At 37.6% G+C, this 14,155-nt stretch overlaps 1 protein-coding gene across 9 annotated transcripts in view; it reads right to left on the reverse strand.

Annotated features, from left to right (window-relative positions):
* MARF1 (meiosis regulator and mRNA stability factor 1) overlaps positions 1–14,155 on the reverse strand; it is a 41,833-nt gene extending 27,678 nt beyond the window's left edge. For 8 of the 9 annotated variants that reach the window (XR_013168037.1, XM_077141655.1, XM_077141654.1 and 5 more), the window contains exons 1-7: positions 14,035–14,155; positions 9,732–9,933; positions 6,917–7,603; positions 5,996–6,170; positions 4,836–5,062; positions 3,307–3,424; positions 2,533–2,705 (exon numbers count right to left, since the gene is read on the reverse strand). Coding sequence is in view for 8 of the 9 variants with exons in the window: in XM_077141655.1 (XP_076997770.1) it covers positions 2,533–2,705; positions 3,307–3,424; positions 4,836–5,062; positions 5,996–6,170; positions 6,917–7,603; positions 9,732–9,875 (1,524 nt within the window). In the remaining variant the exon portion in view is untranslated. The remainder of the gene's footprint in view (positions 1–2,532; positions 2,706–3,306; positions 3,425–4,835; positions 5,063–5,995; positions 6,171–6,916; positions 7,604–9,731; positions 9,934–14,034) is intronic. The other variant, XM_077141660.1, reaches the window with a different exon arrangement.

Consider the following 14,155-nt stretch of genomic DNA (forward strand, 5'->3'; position numbering starts at 1 on the left):
GCTGACGGAAGCTGGCTGTATAACATTACAAATTTATTAACACCATGGTATTGTACAGTGAAAATAGGTCAATTTTATGGTATATAAGTTATACCTTGATAAAACTGCTTATAAAAAGTCTACTTTATTAATTAGTAGGGCTGTTGGACAATATTTTGTAAGTTAGAGCCTGTCTGGTTAGAACAGCAGGCTGACAGCAGTTAGCCTGGAAGTGCTATTTAGCAGTGTGTACTGAAAACATCAGTGCAGGATCATAACCCTTCCATGTGAATTGAAATTTCATAAAAATACTAGAAGAAAACCTAAGACAATTTTGGAGAGGTTTGATTCCATAAGCCACAAAAGAAATCACTAAAAAATGAGCAAAGAATGAGGAAAATTTACAGAAGAAATAGCAAGTCAACAATAATGATAAAAGGAAATTTTACAACTTTGCTAAGAAAATTAATAAAAATGCCAACTATAAGAAGATACCATTTTCACCTATCAGAGTGACAAATACTTAAAATAGACTCTCAAAAAATTTGTAACAGTGTAAATTAGTACAGCCTTCCTGGAGGGCAATTTGGATCTAACTAGTAAAACTGGAACCCAGAACTTGCATGCCTTGGAACTTATCCTAGGGACTATCAGCCCAGGAGCCCAAAGAAGACATGGGTTACCTTGAGGGAGATGGTAAAAAACAGGATATAAACAACATGTCTAGTAATAAGCAGAATGGTTAAATAAATTAACAACCAGTCATATCAGTATGTTTCAAACCAACATTCTGCTGGTTTTTAAAATGTGATAGATTTACATTAATATCTACTGACATGGAAAGAGATTCAAGCTATGACATTGCTAAATTGTTTAAAAAGCCATAGTACACTATATATATGTATTTTTTTTTTTAATAATGCGTTTCTAAAAATCTGGAGGACAATACCAAATCGTTTATAGTTTACCTCTGGAGGGTGGAACTGTGGGATTTTTTCACTTGCCATTTTTCTAAATACTGATTCTTTTTTGTACACTAAACACATTACTTTTCTAATCAGAGGCTTTTTTCTTTTTGAGAGATGCTGGCCAATCAACAAAATCTATACTCTTCCTATTAAACCAGGACTTAAAACCTAGGTAGTACAAATGTATGCTTAATTTATTAAAATTAACGCACAGGCTGCAGAACACAAGAGGAAAAGAGAAAAACATCTTAAATTACCTCTCTAATGAATGGGAAAAACATGCGGCAAGACTGAACATTCTCAATAATCATGTCTTCTTTTTTTATTTTTTTAACCATACACAATAAAGACCTCAGAAGTGGGTAAGTGCTCAAGAAAAATACATTTGATTTAAACGACATTACAGTTAGAAAAGTGAGTGCCAAACAGAAGCAAAAGGGAGGAAATGCGGCTCTGGCTCGAAGACTCAAACCATGAGTAACAACAAAGGTGAATTAAAAGAGAGGCTCAAAAGACCAAGTTAGGGCCTATGTATGTTACTCCTTGGGCAAGATTCTGGTATCCCCGATTGTGGACTGTCCTTATCATGTGTTTAATCTGGAGCCAGACTCAGGATTTGTTTGGTATTGGGGAATGCAATGGGACTAGCAGTGCAAGTGCTTGAATCCGGGAGCTCCGGGACCAGTCTCTCTGCTCTACTACAATCAAGTTTTGCATGACCTCTGGTGACTTGCTTACTTTCCAAGACCTTTGACGACCTGCTTACTTTCTCTAAGCACTGACTTCCCCTAAAATGAGGGCAATGGATGAGATCATTTCTAAGGTGCTTTTGTGACCCTAAAGTTAATTAACTATATGTTAAAACTGCATTTATGTGTGGGATTGCCCACTCTTCTGGATCATTCACTGGACTGCTCCTCTCCACCATCATCTCTTTAAAAGTTACATATACATTCTCAAAATAGCTTACCCACCTCAACATTGTGCATAACATTCTTATCCAAAACAAGTCTATCAGAAATCCTCCTCCTGCTGGAAATATACTCACATTTTCCTGATCATGTGGCTTGAACATGCTACATGTGTAGCAATAATCATTCTCTTAATTGCATGTGCACACCACAGGGGGGTACAACACTAAAAGCCATGGACTCAGAGGCCTGCTACAGATCAAGGATTAAATGCTGAAAAAGTCTGCCTATTTTACTCCAGCTACACAAGTATGTATAAATTATCATCATATCCTTCACCCATAATACTTGGAAGCAAAAAGAACAACTTTCATTCCATTACTTCCATGTAACACAAAACACTACAAGCTCTGGAAACAATGATAAGCAGCTACTGGTAAGGTGCATCTAAAAGTCAATTCCCTATGATATTTTGAGAAAACAAAATAAAAAATTCACACACATCAATTCTCTGTATCTTGGTAAGAGAACTGAAAGTCTCTAAGCCTTATTTCAAAATCTGCCAGCCTCCTACAAAAAACCACACCTGGGCTTGGTGATCCCCTTGTTAAGAGCTTTCAGTCTCCAGAATCTAATATTGGAATATAGCAAAAAAATAATGCAAACCCACTTACTGGCATTTTTAGTGGTAACCTGGGAGGTAAATCAGAAATGAACTCTTCGAATCTGATCAGCTCGTTAGCATGATGCAGCAGTGCTTCTGAGGCCTGGTTTTTATGGACCAAAATTATGTGGAAACCATGCCTGTGTCTCAGGTCACTAAGTTCCAAGGCAAAATTGACATCAGCTGAAAGAAAAGGTAGAGGCCAGCCCCAGCCCCCAAAATTACAAACACTTGACAGAGACAGACAACTCTATTGCCACCCACTGAGAAGGAAGGGATGGTCAGATTGTATTAATTAGGAAACAATGTGTACTTGTTTCCTAAATTCAAAGTTGCTTCCACCCACCCCCTTTTTAAAACAGAAACACATTTCTTAACAGAATTAACATGTAAAGACGATTTTACCACATACCTATATGGAATTCCAAGATATATCTTAGTTCTGATATTAAAAAGGAGCAAATAATATATTGGGGGGCTTCAAATTTAGGAATTGTTTATCCAGGATTTTTTAAAATTGGCAATACTGTGCCTAGGGTTAAAAAAAAAAAATCACATTTTCTTTACTAAATCTGTTCCCACAAGAATCCTTACTCAAGTTCCAAGGAGAAAATACAGAAATCCATGTAGACTCAATTTTTATTCTGAACAGTTCTCAAAAATAAGCACAAACATGTCTCGACTATTTAGGCCTTTTGGGGGTACCCTACTTTTACATGTCTTTTGCTTCTACAACTCTTACAGAGTAAGTTCAACTCAAACTGGCAGATGTTTCTCCACTTACTTGACACAAGAACTACAGTGGCTGGAGCAGTGTGAGTATTTGCAAACCTGCGGAGACTCTGTCGGAGTTTATCATCAGCAGCATTCTTTGCAGTAGCATTGATGTGGGCAACAGTTACCTGCATTAATTTATAATAAGGGCTGAAGTTAGAAAATTGCTACGCATTCTGCCCACATTTTACCAGGTAACCCTTGAGAGGAAATTATTTATTAACACTTAGAAATGGAAAACAATTACAAGCAGTTCTCAATAATTTCAAAACTGATTTTCCACATGAATGAACTGGGTCCCTTATCATCCCTGCCCTCTCCTCTAGTCTGTTTTGTCCACATCATTCACCCTGTTTTGAAAAACAGGTAGAGAAAAGGAAGTAAAATTTGAAGCAGTTAAATTTGCCCTCATAAATAGCTTTTTGCAAATTGGAAGTGGCAGAGATTTGATATATGAGTAAGGTATGATTTTGGGTTATATTTGTCATTTGTCTATGCTATACATCACCAAGGGCTTTCAGGATCTGCGGTAGCTGGTGGGAAGGGAAATCTGCCCCAAAGGGAGCCAAATCGTATTCGCCCCTATTAAAACTATCAGGCTCCCAGACAGCAGTCTCCAAGGCAAAGGTTTATTTTGAAAGGTACCTCAATCACATCCAATATACAGTAAAGATTTATTAGTTTTTGTAAAGAACATAAATATATTATTTTAGACCGCTATATCAATGGAATTACTTGTCTATGAGTCAAAAGAACTAGAGTTGTAGCCTTGATTCTTAAAATTGATTGTGTAACTATATAGCTTTTAGAGTGTGACGATATGATTATGAATGATATCCCTTTATCCAGTGGATGGATAGATGAATAAGTAAATAAAGACAAAATATAAATAATAGGGGGAGATAAGGAGTATGAGAAGTTTTGGGTGTTTTTACTTTCATTTTTATTCTTATTTTTTATTGTTCCTGGAGTAATGAAAATGTTCAAAAATCAACTGGGATGAATACACAATTATATGATGATACTGTGAACCACTGGTTTTATACTTTGGGTGATTATATGGCATGTGAATACATCCTAATAAAATTGCATTAAAAAAACAAACAAACAAAAGAACCAGATTCTATTTTCAGTTTAACATCACAGACTTCGAAGTCAGACAACCTGGGTCTCAATCCTGGCTCTTCTACTTACTGGCCATGTGACTTTAAAAGTTGTTTAACCTTATGGCACTTCAGTGCCATGTATAAATGATAAATAATAAATCCGTTGTGCCTTGTTCACAGAGCACTTAAGAAGATGCAACCATTCTCACCAGTTTAATGGAATAGCACTAATTAAGTAGCATTACTGAATGGTGAAACATGATTAAATTATTTCTGGCACTTCAGAAATAATCTTTTGCTACTTTGTTAATATGTAAATTTAGCACAAATACATTAATATCATTAAACAATTTTTGAACTGGAATTCTTTAAAAAAAAAAAATCACGTGCTTATTGTCCTACCACAGTAGATTAAAATTCTTTTTTTTTTTACCTGGCAATTATTCAGCTCTTGAATAACTTCTTTGTTTTCTTTACTGATGTCACACACACAGATGAATTCTGCTTCCCTGTGGCCTTTAAAAAATTTCTCACGGATTCTCTGTACAACAGCAGTAGCTGACCGGCCAGAGGGAACTGAGCAGTTTTCAATATCCCAAAAAACTCCAATAGGTGGTAAGTTTTCTAGGACCTGTCCAGCTATTGCAACTTCTGGTGACCCTTTAGAAATTAATGGTTAACACTTTTGATTACACATAGTGCAAAAGAAATGGCAGATGAATATAAAGCAATAGATAACTACCAATCATTCTTAGAGGCAGGAAACCTAAATTACTGATTGATGTTAAACTTAAGCAACCTCACTGGTTGACCTAATAAGACAACCCTAAGTTGCCATAACATCACTCTGTTTATTCTTATTTTACAGACGAGAACAAATCTAAAGACCAAGTTACTTAATCCCACAATAAATCAATCTCATTTATCGCATGAGCCATTCTTTTCTTGACCATTATATATCTCTGAACACTACCCTATAACTGAATGGATGCTATGTCTTAGTGACCTGACGTTCGTATTTAATCCAAGCCTGTTTACCTACTTCCTATGGAAGAATACCGAAGAGATGAAGGGTAAAGCTGCTTTGTTGTTGATTTTAAATTATTCTTAACACTGCTTTAATATGTTATTTAACATCTAAAAGCTATTATCAAAAGGTAAAATACCACATTACTTTGTTTGGGAGGAATGATTTTAACTTAGAACTCCTAGGGTTTTAAATGCTGTGTGTAAAAAGCTGTTACTAAATCTTTACTCCTTCCACGGATATAACCAATAACGGAGTATATAATCAACAAGTGTGATTATGAGCCTAAATTGCAACCAAATCTCTGCCAGCACTTTACTGCTCTTAATATACTCCCCATTCTTCTATAAACAGACTTCCTCATTTCAAGCAGCCTCAGCCCAAAATAAAGGGCAAAAAACTACTGGTCTATAATAATAGTGTTTTACCAAGAGATGGGCATGTAGACTAACATACATGGTAGCTTTAGAACCATAAGGAATCTTTTAAGGTGATTAAATGTAATGTTGGTATCAGATACTGAAAACTCCTTAAATATGCACATTTTATACCATGCTGTCATTTACCAAATTTCGAAGCAGCTTTGCCTAGACTGGTCGCCAATAACAACGTGGTCTCCTTCCCTGTTCCTTTGGTTCCACAGCCATTACACAGAGGGATAGCAATAGGTGCAGTTTGAGTATTTGGAGGTGGTATATTTGGCCAGACTTTAGCAGCATCAATTATACTATTTCTTGCCGGCTGTTTTAAAATTTTTAAAAAAAGGGGAGGTTTCAGATATATCATTGCACAACCTAAAGTTATATACAACAACTGAAAACACATTCTAAGTGTGTCATCTTTCTATCTGCTATCCTCTAATAAAACGTATTTTCAAATCATCTTTCCCAGAACCATTAAGCCTCAATTTATAAACTCCCTTCAGGAAGTGATTTGAAATGACCAGGGAATATCCTCCCATGATTAGTATTTTACATTCTGGGACATGTGCCTTCCTTCTGCAATGGAGACCTCATACATTTCACATACTTTATACAGAGTACTGAAGTCTCTCCACTTGAACATTTGGTGCTACTGAAGCCAAATTTCAAGTTTCCCATATTAATGCAATCACCTACATTACATGAATGGGCCCACATATAAGTTGTGTCCAAGTTATAAGAATTAGAACTGTGCAACAGCCCTTAAAGACAAAACAGAACACAGAGGCTCTGCCAAACTAGGTTCATATGTAGGAAATAGACTGATTGCAACAGAAGGCTCTAAGAGCACAAACTACATAAATTACTCCATACGTGTTTGAATTGTCCTTCCCATTTTACCCTTTGCTTCTTTCAGGACTAGCGGAAGTTATGCTGATGGGAGAAAGCTACATAACAGAAGAACCCGCAACTCCATGTACAATAAAGACTCAAGATACGCCCATTTTAAAATGTCTTTCCTCAAATCTCAGCTCCACCCAGTACAAATAATAAAAAGATACAAACCTTGTTTAAACAGCCTTCGCAGTAAAGTGAGCCCTTTAAACAAACTGGAGGAACCACATTTAGATGCAAAGAGTTGGTGCACAAATGAGGCGTTAACTCCGACTGTGAAATGTGCTCATCCAAATTGCCTGGAGCCCCACTTGTGAACTCAGGACAGGGGAAATAACCAGTAGAGGTGCAACCCTGGAGAGCCGGAAACTGATGTAGCTTGTGTACGTTACCATGACATGATTGGAAATGGAGTTTTCCACAACAGGGCAGGTGTTTGCAGGAAGATAGATTACTTTCTAGACACATGCTGGGAAAGTCACTTGCAATGCCTGCCAAACTGTTCCTAGCTGAGGCATTCTGGAGTGAAGATGCAGACTGGAAAGCAAACCCTGACCCTACTTGACACGTGATTGTCCTGGTGCTTTGCGAGTCTAACAGTGCACCCGTGTGAACCAAGCTACCAGTACCTCCGCGACCGCCACCACCACCATCAAAACGCATTGGCGAAGTGGAGGGTTCATTAGTACAATGAGCACAGCAGCTTACTTTGGGGACAGTTGAAAGCTGTATTTTAGGTTGCTGAAGAGAATGAATATCTGGAAGTGGGACTGCTGGGAAAAGTTTAGAGCCTGCATGAAGGGGAGATGGTACATCCTTTAATTCCACAGCAACTTTCTTGTTCTCCATGTAATCTTTCTGAGAAAAGAACATCAGAATGCAAGTTAATTTTACAAGGCCAATGATTTTTTGGTAACACACATCCCATTGCACTCAAAAACAGAAATAGTGTTCAATTCTGTTTATATACTCCCAATCATAACCAAACAAAATGGAATAGCAGCTAGCTAAAATCAGGGGCATTCTTTAGAGAGGAAGGCTGGAACTCAAAAATGAAACCAACAATGAAAGTTAAGACTCCATTGTCCTGAATCATAAAGAGACTGGGGGCAGGGAGGAAAGAGGTCTGTTTACATCTTCAGCTATCTAGGTTAACCACCTGTTTGTCAGTGACTTCCCTTTGATAACTACCCTTTACCTTATAAGATGTCCTGAAGATAAAATAGGTTATATAAAAACAACACAGTCAGGACTGTCTGTCAACATAGACAGTTTACAATTAAGGTGCTTTTGAGGATAGTTCCTGTAGTTAATCCATAAATTCTTAGTAAATTCCCCCAGAAGAGTAAAATTTCAAAGATTACGGATGAGATAAGCCATTTGCCCACTTGCCCTTCCTCGGAAAGGATTATAAACATGTAGCTGATGATATTTAATAAATCCTAGGATACAATGCCCTAAAGCCATAAGGCCAACAATTATCTTGTAGCCAGTGAAGAAAACTTAGAGCAATTAGAAAACAATCTGGGAAAAAGAGAGGTGAGAAATAGTTTGCCACATGACTCCAATGCATAAAGGAGGCCAGTATATTACAAAGATTATAAGCATAGGCTTCAGTGTCAGGCATTTGAATCTGACACTTGACAGTTGGATGACTGTGGGCAAGTTACTTAACCTCTCTGCACTTCAGTTTCCTCTTCTATAAATTGGGAACAATACAATGTACCTCCAATAGTTGTAAGGAGGATAAAATGAGGTCATGCATATGAAGCACTTAGCACAGTACCTGGCCACTAAAAGGGGATCAAACTAATTAATAGTCTGCTGACTGCAGGGACTATTAGGATGTGAAAGATGCCCTAATACAGTGATTGAGACATGTTCCAACTCTTCAAGTCTAGAAATGTCCCTCTAACTGCTACAATTTCCTTCCTTTTGCTATGATTCTACACTGACCTGGAAGCATACACTAATCTGGGAGAAATCTGGATTTTCAGTTAAGACTTTTCCTAAAAGAGAGGTAAGAGCAATGGGTTGACCAACCAACAGGGCAGTGTGTTCTGTTCTCTTGGTAATTATAGCTCAGATTAGAAGTTAATTCATTGGAATTCTCATTTATACAGATCATGCTGTTATGGGTAGGGTATTATATGTTGGCCCCCATGAATTCTGGGTACCAGAGAGAAAGTCAAGGTTTTGGATCTGTAAAGTTGGGAATGCAGTTCTGAATTGTCTAATTCTATGAGGACCTGATCTGCCAGCCCAAGAACTCTGCTTGAGCTGCTAATCCTCATTGTCAACACTTCTGAAATGACTCAAATTACCTGACACCATTCAACAAAGATAACTATACAGTGAAAAACTGGAGAAGACAAAGAAGTGAACTGACTTTTAAAAACAGTATTAGTACCCTTATACAAAATTATAGTCAAGTTTCATTGGAATCCCAAGCATGACAGAAAAAAAGAAATAGAAAATGGTAATCATGATTACATAAAGTGAAATCAGAAAATGTCAAAATCACTATGACAAGAAACAGTAAGCAAGAAGTTAAATACATATTTAAACATATAAAAAAACACTTTGAACAGAAAAGTCCATAAATGGAGTCTTATCATTCTTTTCTTGATTACAAGACTCAAAATTCAGATGGCTGCCATAAAATACAATTTATTTTGTGCTTTCCTCTGATGTTACTGCATGACATGGATTTTATCTTTGGCATCTATGACTATAAAGAGAAACAAATCTTCCTAAGATTTCAACATTAAATATTTAAAACATCTACTGTTTATTTAGAGTGGAATACAGAAGTTTAAAAAAGTATACTCTAAGGGAGTCAGGAATTAAAATAATGTGCTCAATGACCAACAAACAGAATGCATAGGAAAACTTGGCACAGACTCCAGGGAGAGAGATCATCCCAGACCAAACGTCTATCTACAAACAGGAATTTGCTATTTTCATTAGTCTTGCACATAGTTACCGTTTGGGGACTAAGTGGCAATGTCTGCTCAGGACGAGAAAAGCAATTAGAGAATTTCCAAAGCCATGGCTTAGCATCATTATCTTGTTGAAGCCATCCAAGTGTTCTACTGCAGGAGTTCTCAGTTCCGTTTCTTTCCATCATACAGCCATACAAAATGGTTCAACATTCTTTCATCTTTCTTTTCTTTCATTCTTTCTCCCTGTTAAGAATGAGTAAGATTTCAATATTACTTCTTTACATAAGTACAGTGTATTCATTTATTTAAAAAGCGAGAAATTATATTTATGGCACACGGTTCCCAACTCAAATCTTAATGAACAAAAGCAGTGTGGATATCAAAGCAGGTACTAAAATTTGGCAAGCTAAACTGACTCTGTTTATGCTTAAACTCTAATTGTAGCAATCTGAATTTAAAAATCCATACTCTTCCATTCCTTAAGTCCCATAGCTCTTTAAATAAACATGAACTCTGGATCAGTCCCATTTCTTTTCCATATACCAGCCACGCTTGAGAGAAGTAGACAAATGTAGGCTATCTGCATATTCCTGAGTAAGACCTCCCTCCACTTGGCTGAAGTCATCCTTGTCAGGCCCTGAATAAATTTTTTCTATATTCTTTTTAGCTATTTTCCCCTCAAGACTCTATCAGAATTATTATAAAAATAAATAATAGGGGGAACAAATGTTAAAAAAAAAAAAAAAAGACTCTATCAGGATCAAAAAGTTAACGGAAGAGGGCATCTAATTTTAGTAAAAGAACAACCACTATATCTTTATTACCAATTGTGTAAGGTTTTCAAATTGATTTAAAAGCAACCTATTCAACTGTGTCTTTGATATGAGCTTGAAAGGTCCAAACTAAGTGACCTCTGTGGACTCTGAATTTGATTCTGCTACAGAACAAATTGAACCGATCTCCTAGTTTATTTATTAAAGTACGATCTGATATACCACCAAAACCTAACAACTAGAGAAGGCTCAAGTTATGGAAGTGCTGTATCTACTCCAGTACAAGGAAGGCTGATCAAATCAACCATACCCATTGGGCATGAGGCAGTCTGCCAATCGTTGAGAAAAAACTGAACCTCAATTCCAAGTCCTAGCCACACATCTCAACAACCACCAACTCTTTCCTACAGTTGGCCAACCTGAAGTGATAATTTCATTATCTCTCAGAAATTTCAACTAGGCATGAAAAAAAGAATTTTTTTTAGCTCCATCTTTAATAAGATGCTTTTTTCAGGAGATTTTAACATCGACATGGCATAGGGATAGGACAGACAACTTTATAGAGCTGTGTAATATCTTATATGCACAATATCTAAGATTTTAGAGAACAGATGGCATAAAGCAGGTGTAGGAAAACTATGGCCTGCAAGCCAAAACTGGCCCACTGCCTACATTTAAATGGCCTGCAAACCAACCAAGTATTTTACATTTTTTAACAGTTGGCAAAAAAAATCAAAAGATTAATATTTTATGATACAAAAAAAGATAGGAAATTAAAATTTCACTGTTCATAAACAAAGTTTTATTGGGACACAGCCACACTTATTCATTTAAGTAATCTACAGATGTTTTTGCACTACAATTGCAGAGTTGAGTACCTGGAACAGAGACTTTATTGCCTCAAGGTCTAAACTATTTACTACCTGATCCTTTACAAAAATTTCATTAGGTCTGGTGGCTACTCTTTTTTTTTTTTCTTTTACATGGGCAGGCACCAGGAATCAAACCCCGGTCCTCTGGCATGGCAGACAAGCATTCTTGCCTGCTGAGCCACCGTGGCCCTGGAGGGTACTCTTAAGTTTACTTAATGAGATATTACTAATTACCAAGGTTTTCCAAACTCCAACCAAAAACATTCCTATTAACCCTAAAGAACACCTAGGGCTCTATCTGAGATTCTACGAAAGTTTCACATACTAAGACTACTTTCCAGAAACCTACAACCCCGAGATTGGTTGTGAGGCCAAATAAATCCTGAAACACAGACAGGCCAGCCTCTCCAAGAACATCATAGCTTCATTCCCTATTTATCGACATCCCTCTCCAACATGAAAAAGTTAGAAAGGGCAGAGCCCAAATGCCCCTAAAGATTGGGAGAAGGATCTAGGAGAAGAAGTTATAGCAGAGAAGATAGGATTTAACAAACAAGTATGGCTGCTGAATCATTATATTTCTTTTTGTCTCCAGTGTTTTGGAGCAGCTAAAGGAAAAACCTAAAATTGTGGTACCAGTAACCCATACTAAACTCTGAAATCCCTTCTATAACTATTTGTTACAATTACTTTGAAATGTATTGATTTTTTGTATATGTCATATTTCATAACAAAAAAGATTTCTTTCAAAAAATAACTTAATTAGGCTTCTATTTCCTCCTATGTAAAACATGGCTAATTTCTCCCCTATTTCAGCATTTCTGAGGAAAAACATTTAGATAAACACTGTTTTTGCACCATTATACTCCTTGTGCCAGTACCTGCTATATAGTAGATACTAGGTAAATATTTATCAAATGAGGGACTGAATAAGCATGACCATTATCTACTATATCCTGTCCAGAGTAGTAAATTTGGAGACAGAAGTGGGCATTAACTGTGCCATACTGATGATAAATTGTGGTACTTGCTTTTCCTATTATACATGTCTTATGTCCCCCAACAAGTTCCTCTTTTTAGGTAATAAGATATTCATGATAAAAGTAATTTCAGTATGCTCTCTCAAACCCAGTTCCATTTTACTTTCTGAAAGTAAATTAATATTTATGAATAATATAATTTATGGTACAATAGAGTTTACAAAGCATTTTTATTCAACATTATTCATCCCTGGTTCAGCAAGTATTTAATTTGTTGCAGGCCCTTGCTTGGCATAAAAGATACAATGATTAAAAAAAAAAAAAGACAATGGGGTCCATTTATGTAATTTTTCTTTCAGTGAGGTTGTGACTTAGATAAGGGAGAACTTAGCCACATTTAAACTTTGTAATTACCCCAGATTACACTATTAGAAAGGGGACAGATCAGATTTGTTTACTTCTTTTCACCACATTATGGTGCCTATGACTTGCTCAACCAAAGCAATAGAAAGCAACAATTTATGGACTAGCAACTTGATAGTAGCCTGTACCCTAAAATTTTTTGCAAATATTCCTGGGAACACCACTAAGTGGTTTATATAGCCAAGGCAAGTTCTGTTTGACTTGAGTGGGAATCTCAGTTCTGCCACTATATCTTGGAGTCTTGGGGCAATTCAGATGGTGATTGAAAGGGTGGGCACTGACATCAGACTGCTTATTTATCCCCATTCCACCATTTTCTTTCTGTGTAGTTTTAGGCAACTCACAACCTCTCTGAACCTCAGATCCTGTCTGTAAAATGGGCCTGATAAAACAGTACCCCCACACAGGGCTATTGTTAAGATTAAATGACAGTCCATGTAGAGCACTTAAATGGCTTTTCCTTAGCACCCAGTCTAGTATCTGAGGCCCCTCTTCATTTCATTACCCTTTTAAAATAAAACAGCTCTTCTATATAAAACTATTTCATTTGCTTCCTTTTTTTATTATGCCTCCCCCACTATAAACTCCGTGACAACAGGGATGTTTTCGTATTCACTCTTGTTTCTCCTGAACCTAGCACAGTGATGTGCTCAAGAAATGTCTAGGAAGACCGTTTAGGTTTCAATTTTCCTATATGAAAAACAGAAGACTATCTACCACTCAGAGATGCTAGGAAGTCCAAAAGATGCAAAAGTCACTGAAAAGCCTTGGTAAAAACCTGAAAGGTGCTTGGGAAACTCTAAAAAGGTCTAACAGGAGGTCTAACAGGACAATTAGTAGTGGGAGTGGCTAATGTCCTAAGGCAACTCAACACTATCTGTCAAGCCAGAGGCTATATTAAACACCAGAAGGACGCAAAAACCCGCAGAGCTTTGCAAAAACACCTGCCCTATTCTCACTCTCTTAACCTGTTAGCTGTGCGCGCTCCTCAGGAAAAGATGCTCCCCAAACTGAAGGGCCCTATAGAGACCAGGGAGACAGGTGCGGGCAAAGAGCCAAATACCCCCAAAGGGAGTTGCGGTGCAGCAGCGACAGCCGCAAACGGCCCTAAAAAGAAAACAGCCCAGCCCTTTAGAAGGAGCCCGAGTAGCGGGTCCCCAGTTCTTACCCTGAGGATAGCCACCCGCTCCCCAGTAATGGGCGGTGGAAGAGAGAGCACTGTTCCCCTCCAGCTCCGGTGGCCCCAGAGCAGCGGGCTAGCCTGAATCAAGTCCCTAACGCTGACAGCAAACTCACCTCAGCCGTCGGCCCCACCTCGGCTCACATTCCGGCCCCGCCGCCTTCCCCCCGCCCCCCCCAGACCCTTTGTTTTGATTCCCGACTCCGCAGCTCCCGCCGCCGCCGCCAAGCGCACCCT

Source organism: Tamandua tetradactyla, chromosome 23, assembly GCF_023851605.1.
Source record: "Tamandua tetradactyla isolate mTamTet1 chromosome 23, mTamTet1.pri, whole genome shotgun sequence".
In the NCBI taxonomy this organism is placed as follows: Eukaryota; Metazoa; Chordata; class Mammalia; order Pilosa; family Myrmecophagidae; genus Tamandua; species Tamandua tetradactyla.